Source organism: Ammospiza nelsoni, chromosome 9 (genome assembly GCF_027579445.1).
Source record: "Ammospiza nelsoni isolate bAmmNel1 chromosome 9, bAmmNel1.pri, whole genome shotgun sequence".
Classification (NCBI taxonomy): Eukaryota; Metazoa; Chordata; class Aves; order Passeriformes; family Passerellidae; genus Ammospiza; species Ammospiza nelsoni.
Window position 1 is genome coordinate 29,547,531 of NC_080641.1, and position 12,142 is coordinate 29,559,672.

At 37.0% G+C, this 12,142-nt stretch overlaps 1 protein-coding gene across 1 annotated transcript in view; it reads right to left on the reverse strand.

Moving 5' to 3' along the window:
- Positions 1–12,142, reverse strand: part of LOC132077052 (BEN domain-containing protein 5-like) — a 554,717-nt gene that overhangs the window by 332,664 nt on the left and 209,911 nt on the right. Inside the window, exon 4 of the mRNA XM_059478502.1 lies at positions 8,951–9,045. Coding sequence (XP_059334485.1) covers positions 8,951–9,045 — 95 coding nt within the window. The remainder of the gene's footprint in view (positions 1–8,950; positions 9,046–12,142) is intronic.

Here is a 12,142-nt window from a genome sequence, read left to right on the forward strand (position 1 = left end):
CGGGAACCAGCCCTGCCCAGACCACTCACCCAGCACAGCCCATCCCCTCCCCAGCAGCACTCTGATTTTCCAGAGGCAGGGAACTGTCAGCAGAGCTGCCAGCTTTCCCCTGAGAGCCTGGAGCCTCACCTTTCCATTACCCAAAACATCTGACAGCCAGTTATCCTCATGCTGCCTGAGCAGTACTAGACAGAATGATTGGAATTAGTATTTGCTGCCAAAAAATATTGGATACTTTCTAATCACACTAGGAGAGCTCTTGCTAGGTTTTCAATCTCAGAGATGCTTAATATAGTGAAGCAGGAAGACAAAGTTTCACTTTCAAGCTGGAATTCAATAATCCTACTTGAAACAGTTTTAAAAAAACAAACTTTAAGCACTGCCTCAGCATCTAGAGATACAGGAAAGATCTTATCCCTATTGTATTATCATTAAATTTTAATTCTTCCAAATATGTGCCATATCATACAGAAGTTAATTCATAACTTATCCCTAGTAATCACAGCATAAAACCCAGGTTTTTATCTTTTGGGTTTGTATACAACTGTTGAATCCCATGAGTCCAAGTTCAATATACAGCACCTATTATTTTAATGTTCTGATGCTGCATTATCACTTGCCATACTTATTTACTGCTTATTTTCTCTACAGTTCTCAATTTCCACAGTACAGCAAAATGTTTTTCTCTTCTATTTTATTTTCTATTAAAAGAGAAATTGAACTTATTGCTTTGACTTTTTCCATGGCACCTCGAATATAAGGCAAGCACCCGATAACGGTCTCACTTTTATCAGAAATTCACACCTTTTCCTCTGCACTAAACATTGTTTCTTCACAGCAAATGAATAAAAAACTTTGTTGTTAATGATTCAAACAAACACTTAAAAATATTAGGCTGGATGTTTCAGCCTTAACTTTGCTTAGAATTGTATTTCTGATGTACTGCACATTCTGTGCTTTTATGTCATATGTAAATTTAAACAGGACTATGTATTTTTTAAAACCCTGTGTTGAAAGATCTTTAAAGTTGCAAGGCTAAGTGAAGGAAAGCCAAAATTTAACCTGACTGTGCTGCGTCCTGGTGCATTCTCAATTATATTATGTCATAGGTTATTACATCTTGTTAAATTCAACTTGTCTAGCACTCTTCAGACCATTAAAAGATTCTTAAAGAGATGTTACATTTTCTGATTACAGTTTTTGGCTCTTATTTGTGTAGTCTTGTGTTAACAGTCTGATTTTCAAGTACATTTCTTGGTGACACTCAGCTTTGTCTGTGTAGAGCTCTTACTACTAAGTACTTACAGCTGATAAATGCCATTCTTAACAGAGGTGATTTTCATTCTGCTTCACTCCATTAGCCCAAAGTATAAAATTGCAATGAAAAGCTGCAATGTCCTCTTGGTAGTTTGACTCTACTTTGAGCTCAGTGCTGCCCATATTTATCTAACTTACAGACTCATTTCAGGGGGAAAAAAGCTTCAATTTTATGTACTTTTTGTTAAACCTGCCAAGGTTAGGGACCCAGTTCTGTGAACACTTTTTCATGCAATCAGTTCCACCAAATGCCCATCACCTGAGGAGAGAGAATGACCTGTTTCAAGATGGGATATAATGCACAGCTCTGGTCATATTTTGCAGCTATTAAACTCAATACCATGGACTGTAGTGGGAAAAACCTACAATTCAGTTCTTTTAAACTGCCACAAAATCTCCCAACTGCAAATTTCATTGTGGTTTGCACTGGTGATGGGGGAGCTATTTTCACACAACTGTATGCTTTTAAGATTTTTTTGAAGTTCTCATCAGAACCCCAGTAATTAAGTATTTATAGATGACAAAAATGCACCTAACAGGAACAAACCCATTTGTTTCCTATGGGCTTCAAACCTTTCATGAATAAAGTAGTGCCAAGGGTAACCTTTCATGAATACAACCTTAGGGATCACAGAGTGCCCTCAATCAATGCAGGGAACTCATGTTGACAGAGTATATGGGAAACAGATTGAGGTATTAAAGCACATAGCCTCTGGTGTTTTAGATGTAAATACTATAACCATCAAATATTTAGACTCTTATGTAAGCAGTATGTCATTTTTTAAACAGTTACTGCTTGGAATAAATCTTTAAGGATGGAATTTTCAGAAAGGCTCGGTATTGGCCTAACTTTGCTCTTACTGAAATCAATCATAAAATTTTCACAACTTTAAAAAAGGACTTTGTCTGTTTATATGTCTCCACAGCACTAAGCACAATAAGTCTTGATCCTGGCTGGGGCCTTTTGACTTTGCTGTAATCTAAATAAATTGATTTATAGGAGATCAGTTAGATAAATGAGGAAACACACACATACATATAAAACAGCTAGGGTTTTTCATGATGGCATAGCAGCCTTTGGAACTTCTTCATCATTTTATCTTGGAATCCTAAAACTCATTTTCTTTTCCTTATATTAATTTCTTTGTTATTAGTTTTCTCCAACATAATTCCATCTTAAATTTGCAGTGAAGTATCCCTCCAATAAAATGTAGCGTTGACACAAATCCCATTTAATCTACACAATAAACACATTAATTTTGGGATCTGACTCAAACATTGTTTCAGCAGAATATAATATCTCCTGTATTCCACAAAAGCTGTTGTTAATAACAGTGATATGTTCACTTGGGACATATCACTGGTAGAGAGTAGATTCCATATCAGTGGATTCCATATCAAGCAGAGAGGAGATTCCATATCAGTGATATGGAATCTCCTCTCTACTTCCAGGAATAACCACCTTTGCTGATCTGGGAAAGAAGAAGAGAGTGTGTTTATTTTACAGGTTTGTAGAGTGGTTAGAACCGGTATTTTTTATTTTGCAAGATTCACACAAACATTAATTACCCAGGGATTGGCAGTTATTTCACTTTAATATACATGCCAGCCTGAAACCTGTCTAAAAAGATCTTATTTTCTGCCAAAGAGCTGCACTAAGACCAAGACAAAGCTTCTGCTTTTCACTCAACGTGGGATTTCAAAAGGTTGATACTGAAATGCCTTTTTCCCTATTTTCTCCAAATAAAATGCTGTAAGTTATTTAAATGAAGGCTATTGTGACCGTGTTCACAGGGTTTCTCGGATGAGGAAAGAGATGAGGATCTGACTCCATGTTTCAGAAGGCTTGGTTTATTATTTTATGATATATATTACATTAAAACTATACTAAAAGAATAGAAGAAAATATTTCAGCAGAAGGCTGGCTAAGAATAGAATAGCAAAGAATGATAACAAAGGTTTGTGGCTCGGCTCTCTGTCTGAGCCAGCTGACTGTGATTGGCCATTAATTACAAACATCCAACATGGGCCAATCACAGATGCCCCTGTTGCATTCCACAGCAGCAGATAATCAATGTTTGCATTTTGTTCCTGAGGCCTCTCATCTTCTCAGGAGGAAAAATCCTAAGGAAAGGATTTTCCATAAAATTTGTCTGCAACAGCTGTGGTTCCCCAGACAGTTCTCAAGGCATTTTTGTGGGAGCTGCCACCCCCATTCCTTTGTCTCAACTCCCTTACCACTCCTGTGCTTGGAGCTGTACAGCTGATTTTGGATCTCTCCAAGACCCAGACCAAGACTAAATCCTCTTTCTCTTCCTTCAAAGCTTGGTTTTAACCACTGCCAGGCTGGTGCTGCTGTGCAGAGCTGTGCAGGATGAGGGAGGAGCTGGAGCTGCACCAACACCCACCTGTGCCACGGGGACACATTCCTGAGCCTCCAAAAACATTCTCACCACATCCCTCAGGAAAGCAGGAGCAAGCACACATGACATCACAGAGCTGGCAGAAGAACAAACCTCCAGGAGTAGCCAAAGTTGTAAAATAGGCCATGGAAAGAATCAGGTAATGCTAACAGCTTGTTCATCTTCCTCACCTAAATTCAGGTGATGCTATCACTGGCCCCAGCCTGCCACATATTTTATAGTAAGCAGTTTTAGTCTTTCAGATTAGCAAGCTATATATATATTTAGTGCTTTATTCTCAAACTGTTTCACCACAAATGACAGCTCATTTCACAAACAGCTTATCTTATGGCTAAAGATATATAAATACATACTAAAAATGCTGCTGAAAGTCTCAGAATGTATAATGCAGCCTGGTAGACATGGTAGTGATTGTAACACTGCATTGTAGACACAAATGTTAAAGAAACTTGGCAAGAAGCAACACATTTTAGCTACTCAAAATTCAGATTTTCTCAGACTTGTCCCCTTCTGATGAATGGAACATATGGGAGTATTGTTCATAAAACTTACATTGCTTTTCTTGATGTCTACCAAAATTCCTCATCATGACAATATTTACCAAGATACATAAAGATTCAAATTTGAATTAATTACCCAGAAGTTTTTCTGTGCTTCCAGGTTTGCTGGAAAAGAAAAACACTTCAGAAGCAATGTGTTATGAGCGTTCAGCAGTAGATGTTTTAGCAGCAGAGGTAGCAGAGTGCTTGCTGGGGAAGGGGCCTACCCAGTTAAAAGCCATCACTGCTGAGTGAGATAAAAGACAGGGAAGAAAGAAGCTGCTTTGCCAAGAAGCAGTTTAAAATCTGACATTATAAACAAAACACATTTAGATCTAGACATAAATCCTCCGTATGCTGAAGGCTCAGTAATATTTTAGCTAGCATTATTACTCACAAACAAACAGTTCCTGAAATACAGCATCAAAACTGCAGAACAGCCTTTAACCTTGTGTTCATCCACTCAAGAGCCATGTTATTTATTATCTTTTATCCCTTAATTATGGGGACTTCACCTACTGCTCTCTACTCATTTGAAATGCAGAATAAAATACAATGGATGTCTAAAGACTTAACAGGTGTCAACCAGATATTTGCCAGCCACTGCTACTATTCTACTGGGAGGAGTTGCTGTTCTATAAATACTAATTAGAGTTTTGCACATGATCTTGCTGAAATACCTAAGGTGATGAGTGGCCAGTTGTTACTTTTAAAAGATTAGCACAATTTGAAAAACTAATGTCCCCAATGAGGCAATGCTCACACTGAATAATCAAGAATTATAGCTGCTCTCTGCCCAAAGGGAATATTTGCTCACTTCATCATTTGGAAAATCTGCTGCCTCTCGAACAATTCACTCTTCTTTTTAACTTTGAGAAACTTGTAAAACTTTGTGCAATCAATAAATTAGTACAGTATACGGACTTAGATGGTCTTCCACTGCTATGCCCACATGGCAGGCCTTTTCACTACCTTTACTTCCAAAGACAGAGCTCTTCGTGTGAAAACATGATTAAGAAACTGCAACAAAATAATGTTGCACCTAAATCAAGCAGCAAAGTAAAATAGGATTATAGCACAAAGCCCATAAACCCAGCAAAAATTCAATTTCCTCAAATCCATCTTCCTTCAAATTCTTCACATCCACTAAACAAGAAAAACAGACACAGGCAAATCAGAACAGGTCTCCATGATACTGAGATTTTATATTAAAAATTTATATATAGTAATTTTTGATTTCAAAATACCCTCCAATTCTCTAAAATCTTGGTGCAATATAGCTGAAAAAACAGTACATTTTAAGCAAAATTTTAAAGTCACACAGCCTGTTTCCTTGGTTTGTAATAAAATCTTGAGTTTTATCTTGTCCAGTCTACTGTGGAAAGCAACTGATGTCACAAGGTGTGACACATTGCTGTATTTCTATATGTGAGCTGTGCTTCAATGCAGTGAATTTGATACAACTGATATAATCCCTTAGTATTTAGTGTCCATGACCACATGTGGGGAAAACATACACATCATTTTAATCAAAATTTTTTTGCGGGCTTTAATTTTTAAAAAAAAAATATTTTTCTTTACAGTGAAACCTATATTTTTCTTTATCCCTCAAGAATATCCCTACTGCTTCCTCTTTTCCAGTAGCTCATTACTGGAAATGTTTGGCCTTGCTTCAAAAGAGAAGAATATGTCAACAGCAGAACATCTGTGTCCACATAGAATGCTTTGATGACAGTGATATACTCCATTTACATCAGTAACACTGAGCTGAACCTTGATGCTGTCTGCATTTAAAGATCTTACCCCACAGGGCAAGAGAATACAGGTCAAAAACGTTGATCTCTGTTTGACACACTCTCTACTTCAAGAGCACTTGGCAGCAATTTGTTCCAGAGTCAAGAATCAAACTCACAAAGTGTTGCAAAGCTCGGAGCCATGTTTGCATAACCACATTCAAAACAAATATTAAAATTCACAGTCTCTGGAGGCCAATCTACTTTTGATATGCAGGGGTTTGTGAGCAATGCAGTCAAATTCTAGCCTGAATACAGGAGGAGTTTTCATTTAAATCCAAAAGTCTTAACTCGGGCTTCAACATCTGCTATTAAGAGGGATAATGAACCTATATCTCTCAAATGCAAAAAGGAAAAAAGGCACTTTATCACCTAAAAATAAAAACTGATCATCTAAAAAGGGAGTGGAATAGTCATGTGTGACACAGGGTTGTGCCTATCAGTGTGGTCAGAGGAAGTTGGGTGAATTTTGGTACAGTACAAAAGCAGGCACAATAATGATTAATTCCTCAAATATTTCATAAAGAGGAGTTCAGAGATGAAGCCTGACCTACAGAATATTTGTAGCCCATGGCTACTGGTAATCTTCCCTTTAACTGGATTTTAAAACCTTTAGCCTTTCTTCAGCTTTTTTTAATTAATATATCATTTTCTAATTTAATTACATTGTGCCCACAAAAACTGCTATGCTGACATAAACCCTAATATGAGGTGGAGAGTTCCAATAGTTTCCCTCCACACCTTCCTCCCCTCATGTAGAGCTCAGCACTTTTGCAGCATTGAATGATCCGGTATTGCTTACAAGACTAATACATACAGAACATCAAACAGGATCCAATCAATGCAGCTGGATATTGCCCTGCTCGTGCTCAAGGACCACAGCCACCTGTGTGCTGCAACAGCAGCTGCCACTGCTGCTAAATCCTATTTCAGCAAACAGAGAAAGAGAAAATTTTGTTTACAGGTTGCACTAGAATGCCATGGAAACAGATACAGAGGTAACTGTGAAAGGCATAATCCAAATGGAAGACAGCCCTGATAGAGCTCATATATCCAAAAATAATATATATGTTTTCCCACTTGGCAAACACATGCATAAATCCTATTAACATCAAGACAGAAAATTATACTGAGTAGACCCCAATATCACCAAGGTCCCTGATAACAGTATGAATTAATGTGCACCTTCAAAGCAAAGCAAGATGTTTTCATATGCAGACTATTAGAAAAAAATAAAAATATCTTAATAGAATAATCACCTTTTTAAAGAAAAAAAATTACATCTTGAATTTTTGAAACAGGATTAAAGTGTGGTAGTAGCCCTGTAAAAGGAAGCTGCTCAGCACCTGCTGCCTACACTGTGCCTGGCTTCAGGCAATGTTATTCATTCCTCACTTTCATGGGAGCAAAATACATCCTCTAAAAATATAAAACACAAAAATAAATAGATCTCCAGGGAAATTGAAGAGAAATCGGTTTTAAAAATAGTGAAGGAGCCTCTGTGTTCTAAAAAAATAAGTCCATTTTGCATTGTTTTGTAAGATTTACACTTTAATTTGAAACCAAAGTAAGGCATAAAATTTGTATGAAAGCAATATGTGATTTATAGATAAACTTAAAACACAATACACTTAGCTGCAAATACCAGACCCCAGTGAGAGAAGCTAAAGGTTTTGAAAGATGATTAAAATATGCTTGATAAATGTGGCCCTGAAATGCCCCAAAAGATTTTTCTGAAGTTAAATAGTAAACACAATTAACATGGCTTTTGCTACAAAAACACTAAATGCAATGGATTTTTTTAAATTAATTTTCAATGTTATTACATGTTCCTATTGAGCTGGAATTGACTCAATCCACTAACTGTACTGTGAGTCAGTTCTTTTGTCCATATGACCTTGCCATCTAGACAAAAAGCCAAATATCCATTCTGTTGGTCATATGAAGAGGAAGCCACACAATGAGAACAATCTTATGACCACCATTTCCATCTTGTGAGTGGAAAATTTGTGACAGTTGAAGCATTTAAGAAAGATATATTCATAAAGCCCAGATAATGTCCAGCTTGATCAAATGTATCACTAATTAACCAATAAAAAGCAGCAGCTGTGAAGGCTGACAAGAATAACTTACTGTACACCTCTGGCCTAACCTCACTATCCATATTCAAACAAGTCTCCTGGCAAAGGCAAATCAAATAATTCTTGGGAGTCTTGCATGCATTCAGACTCACTAGATTTACATATTATTATTCACAGTAGATGTTTCATTACATTTGCTTTGAGAAAATGTACAATCTATATGGGTATTCACATGTTTAATATGCACATGAGTTCCCATTTTGTACATTTTATGGAGCTGATGATGAGGTTGCTTGGCCTCCCTCTGCCTTAGACCAAGCACTGCTCATTCACATGAGGTCAACTCACGTGGCAGAGCTCAGAGCTCACATTCTCCCACCAAACTCCAGCCACCCCAAAAAAGGCAGAACAATTCCAAGCAGCTTTTCAAAACCAGACCAACCCCAGTCCATCTCCCATAATATTTGCAGATTTTTTTGGGGAGATAAATGCAGGCGAAAAATGGTACAATTACTGTCCTAAGAGCTGGAAAGTTGCTGAAAAACAATTTGCCCCAAGCCCTGACTGCTCAGTTTGCTCAAATGGACATCCCTTCAGTCATGGCATCTGTAACAAGGCACTACAGGGGCCTCCAGAATTCACATTCACATCTGCTCCAAAGAGAACCTGTCGTCACAACGCTGCTGCATCAAGGTTCTCATACTCTCAGGTAAAAGTGCTCCTCAACCATGGGGTCTTTGGTACAAATGCCAAGTAAAACGCGTTTATCTCATTAATTCTTTGAGAGAATAACTCACCATTTTGGTCGGCTTGTGGATTTCACCATTGGAGCCATCCCATCTCTGTAGAGGCTTTTTGTTTTACTGAAGTTGACAACATTGAAAATTACTCTCTGGAGAGGAAAAAAAAAGGAAAAGACATCAGGTTTAAATCCTGAAAGACTTTCTACATGTGTTGTCCATACCAGATGCATAAAAATATGCACAGATAACATATACAATAGATGTGTAGTTTATGAATTATTGGTATTCTCCATGGACTCAGATAATGGATATCCTGTCTGTTCCAAGTATTTAAAATGTCCATGTTGTTTCACACTGCATTGATACATGTGAAATACATGTTTTTAATTTAGTACACTGATTTTTCAGTTGGAATCCTAACCAGATGAAAAAATGAGCAGAGTGTGCTGCAGTTAACATTATAGAGGTGGATGGAAAGCTGGGAGATGGAGTAGCATTCCTTGAGAAAACCTTCTAACTGCTTCACAGAATCATAGGATAGAAAGGATAGAAACATAGAATTGCTGAAGCTGGAAAAGATTTCCAAGATCAAGTCCAACCATTAAATCCAGCACTGCCAAGTCTGTGGATGAACCATGTCCCTGAGTACCATGATAGGAATATTTCTCTTCCCCTGGCAAAAGGAAGAATTTTCTTTTGCAAGAAGTGTACAGGATATCTACCCAGAAATTGCACATAGCCATCAGTTGTTTGAATACGAAGAAAATATTCTAAATCTGATCTTAGTTTAAACTAAAACTTTGGGGAAAATGATGATATTTAATAGGTCAAGGGAAGACTAGAATTTAGATCTTTAAGGGTAATGGACTGATACTAAAAGCAAATTAATGCAGGGGGAAGACAAGAGAAAACAGAGACAAAACCTTTTTCTTTACCATCTGTCTGCTTCAAGTCATTTCATACAAAATTACTTATTCTGTCTCTGTTAAGAAAATCTAAATTGGATCTAGCTCATCTCATGGAGAACACTGACTTTTCAGATGCCAAATGCAGTATCCCTCATTTGTTGTACTCTTTTGATACACAGTGTTGATGTACTCCAAGAAAACAAAATATGAAGTCTAAATTAGTTTCTATAAAACAGTCCACAATATAGTGATACATTCAATTTCTATCTCTCTTTAAATTTGTTTTTTTTAAAGGTAAAAGTGAAGACAAACCACTAAAAAATATATTCACACTTCTCTTTTAGAGCAAACTATTGTAACATTGGCACCCTTCATAATGGTCCACAAGAAGCCTAAGAACAGATTGATCACTGTTTAAAAATTAAACAATTTTTGACTAAAACAACAAGCTTTCATATGTAAAACTTTGCAAAATCAAATCTGGACCTTCCAGACAGTCTGCTCAGGCTACAGGGAGTGAGAAGATTAAAGTGAAAGGAATCAGCAGTGGGACACCAACAGGAACCAGGCACATTTATCCTTTCATATGGGACAGGTAGGAAGCCAGGTAAACTGCATAGCCCTAAGTGGCTCTGTACTCAAGAAAAATTAAGGTTTTTTTGAGGTAAGGTAGTGCTGAAGATTTTGTGAATGGGAGCACATACTTCTATGCTGCAAATTCTGCCAATCAGTAAAAGCAAAATCTAAAAATAACCTCTAGGTTTGACTAGAACTGACATGAAAAACTAGCAAGTTGAGAAAATCACTTTTTTGAAGGTGGTAATTCAATTTTGCACCAAAGGCAGTAGGGAAACTACATATCCCTGTGCAAGAGTTTCCATGCATTTTGAGATTTTCTACTGGTCATGAGATGAACTTATTTTTATAACTGGATAAAAGAATGCACTTAAATTTACAGAATGTTATGTTTTTAATTTTAGTTATTTAGGCTATTGCTTATCTGATGAAATATCCACTTTGGGAGGTCTCTAGTTATTTTCCATCTTGCATTTATAATGGACGGCTTTAAGTTAGAGAATGGTATTCAGGTCTCTACATGCTTTATGCTCTACATGGAAACATTTCCCTCTATTAGAATGCTCAGATTTTCCTCTGTTACTTAACTCTGTTCATATTTTTGAAAACAAATTAAGTTGCAACAAATTGGTTTGTTAATCTTGATGTTTGCATGGAGTGAATGAAACAAACAAGATCTCCAAACCAATTGCCTTAAACTTTGGATGCAATCATGTCACTGTTGGAAAGGGAAAGTTGCTAATTTTGTTACATACTGACTCAGAGCAGACAGCTGGTAGAGAATGTTCTTATTCCAATCAAGCTTATTTTGTATAATGAGTTGGGCAAATGTACACAACTGGGTAAGCAATGTATATAAAAACAAAAATATGCAGTTCATTTAACAAAACACCGCCGATTACTGCGTCCCGAGCGCGGAGCGGGCGCTCAGCAACGCGTGCAATTCCCCCAGCATGGCACCGAGCTGGGTTGGCAGAACCAAAGGTTTAACAGCACAGAGCAGAACTTTATCAACACACACACACTCCACTGAAGCCATAAAGCACACAAACCGAAGCACTCAAATGAGCAGCTGAACTCCGTCAAGTGTTCCTGGTGATGGTTAAAATAGTCCATGCAGCTCAGCCAGTGGAGTGTGCGAAAATGTAATGACTACAGGATGCACACTGGATACACGCGCTGGAAAAATATGCAGCTTGCTCAATAAGGTATGCAAACAGCTTTGAACTGAATGCTGTCATAAAAGGCTGTGATACAGCAATCAAAGTTTTGCTGAACAGATCTAATTTTTAGTCTAATTTCTGTCTATACTTATATCCTTTAACACAGCAGTTATGCAGCATAAAGAGCAAAAGGAAGAGAAACAAAGTGAGCACATTCAAATTTTTAGTCTAATTTCTGTCTATACTTATAGCCTTTAACACACCAGTTAGGTAGCATAAAAAGCAAAAGGACTAAAAACAAACTGAGCATGTTAAAACATTTTTTGCAAGAAAATGATCACTATTCTGAATTATTATATCAGTCATAGAGATGTACAAGATTGTCATCTTACAATCTTGTAAGCAATATAATTGAGATACTCCAAAATGAGTATTCAAGAATTTAAGAAATGTCAAGTTAAGAAAATAAAATTAGATTAAATGTACTTAAAATTCCCTATAAATTGTTCTGGTCTCCAGAGCATCAATACAGAGAAAAATGGTGGAAATTTTTACAATAAAAATACCTGTTGGGTATTTGGGAATGTATGAACACCGCT